The 7,701-nt window shown below is 50.4% G+C and overlaps 1 protein-coding gene across 1 annotated transcript; it reads left to right on the forward strand.

The window, feature by feature from the left end:
- Positions 1–258: 258 nt before the first annotated feature.
- LOC124659696 (putative receptor protein kinase ZmPK1) lies at positions 259–2,640 on the forward strand. Its single transcript, XM_047197522.1, has 2 exons — positions 259–1,489; positions 1,664–2,640. The coding sequence occupies exons 1-2, from the start codon at positions 259–261 to the stop codon at positions 2,638–2,640; spliced, it is 2,208 nt and encodes a 735-aa protein (XP_047053478.1).
- Positions 2,641–7,701: the final 5,061 nt, after the last annotated feature.

A 7,701-nucleotide genomic window follows, 5' to 3' on the forward strand; every position in this document is an offset into this window, starting at 1 on the left:
TTTGACATGCAAGAGAAATACAAAGAATAACCAACTGGTTTGCACAAAACAAATTAAAATAGAAAAATAAACAGTCATAGTACCGTGGAATCCCCCTCTGTACATGCGTATACACTAAGTTTCAATAGGCCAAGGCCAGGTCTATGTGGTAATGCACATCGTCATATAATTATGCAGCAAGACGTTGAAGCATAACCTAAAGCTACCTTCTAGACTCTAGCTTCCATGGCCAAGCAGAGTTTGCCGGAATGGAGAAAAATGGCTGCGGTGCTCTTTCTAAGCTTTCTTTCATCACTCTCCTTCCAGTTTTGCTCTTGTGCTTCCCCATGGCAGGCTATGACCACCGGCTCATCCATGACACCACAAGATCATGATAGAATCTTTCTCCTCTCACCAGATACCACCTTCTCTTGTGGCTTCCATCAAGTTGGAACAAATGCTTTCACTTTCGCCATCTGGTACACCACCGTGAAAACGGTTGTCTGGACGGCAAATCCCTTCTCCACGGTGAATGGCTACAGTTTCCCTGTGAACCTTTACGGCTCCAGGATATCGCTGAACAAGGATGGAAACCTGGTCCTGACAGATACAAATGGCTCAACGGTATGGGAAAGCAAGACATCTTCAGGCAAGCACACAATTGTTTCCCTCCTCGACACGGGCAACCTTGTGATCATTGATTCTGGCAACAAAACTGTGTGGCAGAGCTTTGACTCACCAACAGACACCCTGCTCCCTAGGCAGAACCTGAAGAAAGACACAAGGTTAGTCTCTGGTTACCGTTACCTCTATTTTGACAGCTACAATATCTTGCGCCTATTGTATGATGGCCCGGAGATTACAAGCATCTACTGGCCAAGCCAATATGCCAGTGCACCACTAGCTGACGGGCGCAATAGATATAACAACACCAGGTTAGCATTTCTTGATGAGGAGGGTAATTTTGTGTCAAGTGATGGGTTTAAGATAGTGGCTTCAGATTCAGGCCTCGGGGTCAAGAGGAGGATTACAATTGATAAGGATGGCAATTTCAGAATGTATAGCCTGGATGCATCCACAGGGAGCTGGGTGGTTACAGGGCAGGCTTTAATACAGATGTGCTATGTGCACGGATTATGTGGCAAGAATGGTCTTTGTGACTATTCAGGAGGCCTTAAGTGTAGATGCCCTCCAGAACATGTCATGGTTGATCCAACAAACTGGGACAAGGGATGCAAACCGACATTCACAACTAGTAGCAAGCAACCAGATGAGGACTTCAAATTTGTAAAGCAACCTCATGCAGACTTCTTTGGCTTTGATCTGAGGTCTAAGCAATACCTGTCATTAGAAGAATGTTGGGACATATGCCTGAAAGATAGCTTATGTATATCTTTCACGTACCAGGGTGGGGCTGGTTGGTGTTACATGAAATACTTAAACTACAATGGTCAGCAATACCCATATTTTCTTGGCGATAACTACATTAAAGTATCAAAGAGTTTCAACAGTTCAGCATCCTCAATCTCCAAACAAGAAAGCCTAACATGCAGACCCAACGGTTCTGAGATCATGCTAGGATCAGAAAATATGTATGGAATAAAGAAGGACACCATAAAGTGGATATACTTCTATGTATTTGCTGCAATATTGGGAGCTCTAGAGTTGCTTGTTATTATGACAGGGTGGTGTCTTTTTTTCAAAAACAGTAACATGCCCAAGTCAATGGTGGATGGATACAAGATGATAGCAAACCAGTTCAGGCGGTTTACATACAAAGAATTGAGGGAAGCAACTGGAAAGTTCAAAGAAGAGATAGGGAGAGGGGGTGCTGGAATTGTTTATAGAGGAGTACTTGAGGATAAAAGAATAGTGGCAGTAAAGAAACTTGCAAATGTTCAACAGGGGGAAGAGGAATTCTGGGCAGAAGTGACTCTAATTGGAAGGATCAATCACATAAATTTGGTCAGGATGATGGGATTTTGTTCAGAAGGGAAAAATAGGCTATTGGTATATGAGTATGTGGAGAATGAGTCACTGGACAAGTACCTCTTTGGTGAGAGTACTGAAAGTCTGCTCGGCTGGAGCCAAAGATACAAGATTGCCTTGGGCACAGCAAGGGGTCTTGCTTATCTTCATCATGAATGCCTTGAGTGGATTGTGCATTGTGACGTGAAGCCAGAGAACATACTCCTAACTCGAGATTTCGATGCCAAAATAGCAGACTTTGGACTAGCCAAGCTTGCAAAGCGAGACAGTGCTAGCTTCAATTTCACCCACATGAGAGGCACAATGGGCTACATGGCACCAGAATGGGCGCTGAATATGCCGATCAATGCGAAGGTTGATGTTTACAGCTACGGTGTTGTACTTCTGGAGATTGTGATTGGAACTAGGGTCTCAAGTGGCGTAATTGTCGATCAAATACGAGTTGAGTTTACAGACATTATCCAGGAGGCCAAACATATCCTAGCTACCGAGCGTATCACTGATCTAGTGGACGCCAAACTGAAGGGGTGTTTTGATCCAGAGCAGGCTACTGCAATGGTGAGAATAGCTGTTTCATGCCTTGGAGACAGAAGCAAGAGGCCGACAATGGATGAAATTCTGAAGGCTCTTATGGCATATGATGATGAAGATGGCCATCCTGCCTATTCATAATGAGTATTGACATGAAGGGATGCAAAGATTGGGATATGCACAATGTTTCTAAAGTATATTGACATTATGTGCCAATAGGCATAAGTACACAAGTATGAAAGAGCGAACTGCTGTGCGCAATTCGCTAGAACCTATTGTAATATGTGCCACATTTTGTGTTTTAATTGTAACCGATGAACAATATGATGGGCTGGTATTTCCTTGCATATCGGCATCAAGTGTTATGATAACAGCAATGTTATAGGTCTGCCTACTGTCAGGTTTCTTTTTTATCTTTTTTTGCGGGAAGTTATCAGGTTTCTTTGAGTTTATCAAAGGATCCAGGGATGAGGATACCTGCTGATCTAAAGAAAATAACAACAATGCCATGTGTTTTTTCTAGAAAACCGTTTTCATGTTTCCAGTCTCCCCATCAAAAGGAAACCACTCGATACGCAACGCAAAAGAATATATGTGGTTCAAATTGATGTATAAGGAAAGTCGCCTCATAAGCCAGCACCATCTGGTGGATTACATGCGGCAAATTAGTCGGCACAAGCAGTCCTGATGCAGAGCTTGTTTGTTAACTTGGCTTTAGTCACGCTAGAATCTTCAAGAAATGGCAATGCCAACTGCCAAGTACAGTAGTATTATAGCAAACAGGAGATAAATTTAACTGGACAAAAAATGACGGGAACTTGGAATATTACATACACTGGGCGACAGTACCTGCGAAAATTGACGGTATTGGCATTATGATAGCAGCATAGATCGAGTCCTCCGAGGGCTCATACGCGGCGCCGGCGTTGCCCGAAGCTGAATCCGGCGGAGGGGAATGGCTAATGAGGGCGCCGCCAGCGGCAACCGCGGAGGGGAGGGTGCCGGAGTTCGGAAGCGGAAAGGCGGCCGCGAGCGCTGCGGTGAGGAATTTGTTTTTCCGTTTTTTTTTACAGTAGTAGAATGCCGGAGCGAGGAAAGTGGGCATTGGGATGCGTAGGGCCCACTGGGCCTCTTTGCATTCGGCAGCCTGGTTCCGTTTCACACGGGGGAACGGAGTCGACGCCGGGCGAAGGCAAATTTCTGAGACGAGTGACATATTGGCATGACCGGTAGCTAGTCAGCATTGCCTGACACTTGCAGAACCAGATACTTTCGACACAAAGTCAGAAGCCCCAACTTCGAATAGAAATTTCGTTGGGATATTCGTGAAACCTGTTGGAAAATATGCAACACGCAAGTAAGATACTACCACGAGACGAGACAAGATTTGGACGGCATTCCAAAACTATTCTATGGACCCTTTATTTAGGAAACTGGGTCAGACACGGAGGTGGCGTTGCCAATTGTTTTGCCGTTCCCACGACCCAAGCCAAAACTACCGAGTTGGCGTTGCCAAAAGTATTCACATGTGTACAGGTATAAACAGATAGTAGAAAATGTATATCTAGACGCGCCGCGCGACCATGGACCTGCCGCCGCCGGCGGCCTGATCTCCCTCCTCAGGCATCTTCTTCGAGCTCCAAGACCTGATCTGGATTTCCCTCGAAGTCCTCTTCCACTCCCTCGGTCTGCCATGTAGGGGCTCGGTCTGCTGTCCCCGCGGCCGCTCCCGGAGCTTCCGCCCTCCCATGGCCGCGACGGCGGCCTCGCCGCCCTCTGCTGCCGCGCTCGCTACTGGTACCGCTCGCCCCTCGTCCCGGCTGCCTCCTGCAGGGAGGTTTCGCAAGGAGAATGGTGGCATGGTCGTTTTGGGCGCGGCCGTCTCCGGCCCTGCAACGGCAGCGCTTTCTCCTCCCCCGCCGCAGGTTGGGCAGGCGTGTGGGTTGTGCTCGCGCACGCCGCCACTCCCGTCCGAGCCAGCTGCGGCCCCGTCGCCGGCCGGCGAGCTGCTGCTGCCTTGTGGAGTCTCGTCTTGGTCTTCCGCTGCTGATGCCGCTGTTGTCGACGATGAGGAAGATGAAGAGGAGCTTGCCCCCCAGACGCCGCCGCCTTCTTCGACTCCGCCACGCCTCCTAGTCTGTCCGGTCCAAGTTGGTGGCCATCTTGTGGAGGATGCAGATGCACCTGCGGCCCTCCCCGTGCCACCTGCACCTGCGGCACCCATCGTTCCCTCGTCCAAGGCCTCCAATGCAATCGGCGCCGAGGAAGACGCGGAGGAGCTCGCCCCCCCGTCGCTGCGGTCTGCTGATGATGGTGAGGCCGGTGCGAGAGCGCCGCCCTCGGCTGCCACGCCGTGGCCTCGCTTCTTGGGTGTCCTCTGCGGACAACGACGACGAGGACGAGCGAAGAGGAACTCGGTTCCCCGGACGCCGCCGACCACCAAGTCCTTCAATGTTGGTGCCGATGTTGAGAAGGTTGATGGCAAAGACATGGAGTGTGTGGGGGCGAGCATGGTGGATGGCGGGAGGTGATGCCACGGCGCGGCTCACGCCGCTCGGCTCGCCGGCCCCGCCAATTGCTCGTCGTCCTGTCCCCGCTTGGCTCAAGGGTAGATGTTGCGGGTGCCTTGTTCCCGGTCACCGTGCCGCGGTGCCGTTGTGACCCCTTCGGGTGCTCTCGATGCCTTGAGAACGGTCATCGCGCAAGTGACTGCCGTAACGCTTGGCGTCCTGTCGGCTTGTTGGCGAGGCCTTGCCGCGTCATCGCCCGCCAAGCGATCGCTCCTCGTCGGGCCCGAGGTTGAGGTCTCGGCTGCCGTTTGATGTGCCTCGTCGTCGGTCCCGGGCGTCGGTTGTTTCTGCTCTCGTTGGCTCTTTGGCCTCGGCGGATATGGAATCCGCTTTAGAAAAGCAAGCTGAGTTTTTCGAGAGGTCATCCGTCCTCTTCACGAGGCCGTTGACTCCTTGCATGGCTGGATGCTAGCGATTGGGGGCTTTCCGGAGCGGGCGAAGCGGCGTTGGGTAGGCCCTGCCCGACGCCTGCCGATCCTTTGGTTGTGCCTGATGATGACAAAGTGGGCGCGAGTGGAGCGAGCCTTCATGGTTGTTTCTCTCCTCGTGCTAGGGCGAGTTCGGTGATCACGGCTCCGGTTATGCGGATCATGCCTGAGCTCCTCGAGTTGTGTGGTGGTGTGCTTTCGCCCCCTTCCGTCGAGGAAGTGAGGCCCAACTCGCACGAGTCCTTGGATGTGGTTTCTCCGCCATGTCAGGCGGTGGCCTTTGAGAAGTGTGGTGCTGGTGACGCTGCAGTCTCTCTCTCGTCTGAGTCCGGCAGTCAGGTTGTTTCTATTGGTGATGGGGTTGCTATGTCTGGGCCGTTACGAACGGTGCCCGGAGCTGTTGTCGCCAGAGAGGTTTGCGATTTTCTCGCCACCTTGTCAGTTGCCTTCCCCGGATCCGCAATTGGTTGACGGGTGCCCGCCAGTGTCGTGGCTTGTCTTTTTTGGCACGACATTGGAGTCTCGTGTTCAAGTGTTTGTCTGTGTCGCTTTGTGGTTTGTGTGAGTGTGTTGGTTGTGTGGGCTTGGCCCCTTGCTGTAGGTTTTCGCTTGGTTTTCTCCTAAAAACTGAGCACCCTCTTCTTAATTAATATATATGGGGCAAAGCTTTTGCCTCTTTTTTTTTAAAAAAATAAACAGATAGTACTGACTCAACTATTGTAAACAGCATTCAGTCATGAAGTTGGATGATTAAACTAAAGATTCCATTTATTGAACAGCAGCACCACTGTAATCGGTAGGCCATTGTACAAAATATTCTTACGAGAGAAACATTTCCGAGTCGGTGGTCACGGAGAACAGCAAGTGACCAATACCTATGGGTTCATGACACCCGTGTGGACCATAAGTGAAAGCGATATTTGGTCGTATTTTCCTGCCTTAAGCTGGACACAGAATGAACATTTGAAACGTGTTTGGTTGCCTGGGCTGAATTCCTGCATGACTGCGTCAGCGATATGGCAGCACTTGCGTGTTGCGAACAGGTTTTGGCGGTCGTTTGGTAGCCTGTGCGACCTTTTACGCGCCGGAGAAGCAACCTAGGCCCCATCGTTTGGTTCTCCGTTACATACGATCAGGGCGCGAGAGACCACTCAGAAGAACACGATCCTAACGATCACTACAATGAGGAAGGCGATGAAGTAATCTTTCACCCGGGTAGGACGTACCTCCGGCGGTGCTCCTTGTAGAGCATGTACTTCCTCCGGCGGTGCTCTTTGTAGAGCATGTACTTCCTCCGGCGGCAGTTATGCTAATGGCACTGCCTCATCGATGGCATGATCTTCCTGCAGCTCCTCTTCCAGGAAGCTGAGGTACTCTTGTTGTGCCTCCTCCAATGTTGCATATCCTCGGTAGCTGTTGTTGGAGTAGCCATTGACCTGATTTTGACAGACTCTCCATGAGCTGTAGATTCCTCGAACTCGCCCGCGAAACACCACATACCACTAGAATGGCAAAAGAAAAGTTAGCAATCACAACAATGAAGAAATTCAGAAATGAGCAATAGAACAAGACAAGTGTTGACAGCAAATCTGAAACTAACAGGGACATGCATATCATTCCAAAAGTCAATCAGAAGTTTATCCTACACTACCGTGGTGTCGTCCTACCACCACAACAAAAGTGGGTGTCCCATCCTAACACCGCAAAGTTCACCATCAACTGAGGGGTTAGTATATACCACCTCATAATACTTACAAAAGGGGGCCAAATGTTTTTCATCCTAGCTACTGCCAGAATCATCATCATCATCATCACCATCTCCATGCATGCAACTCTGATCCACCGCCTCAAGGGCACCACTACTCCTTGACGTGGTACTTGCCAAGGTAGTTCCTCAGCCAGAGGACGCGGTGTGGCTCGATCATGCCGACGAAGCTGGATCCCTAGGCCTTGTGGTCGACGAGGTGGTTGAGGGCAACCATCAGATCATCCTCGGTGAAGCCAAGCATGTCCATGACCGCATTTTACAGGTCAGGGTGCATGTCCGTGGGCTTGTTCGCCCTGATGGCCTGTGCGACCTCCTTCACAGCAACAATCATGTTGGTGAAGGCCACCAGCTCGTTGTCCGCGAAGGAACCTCTCTTCCTCTTGCCGGCGGTCGGCTTCTCAGGCACGTCGGCGGGCTTGTTAGCATCGTGGTTGAC

This window comes from Lolium rigidum, chromosome 6 (assembly GCF_022539505.1).
Source record: "Lolium rigidum isolate FL_2022 chromosome 6, APGP_CSIRO_Lrig_0.1, whole genome shotgun sequence".
Lineage (NCBI taxonomy): Eukaryota > Viridiplantae > Streptophyta > Magnoliopsida > Poales > Poaceae > Lolium > Lolium rigidum.

What these genes read in the sequence shown, in the direction of transcription:
- LOC124659696 (XM_047197522.1), top strand. Translation starts at nt 259, where the DNA reads ATGGCTGCGGTGCTCTTTCTAAGCTTTCTTTCATCACTCTCCTTCCAG. An exon ending in AGTATCAAAGAGTTTCAACA is followed by an intron (nt 1,490 to 1,663) that starts GTTCAGCATCCT and finishes TTATTATGACAG; the next exon opens with GGTGGTGTCTTTTTTTCAAA.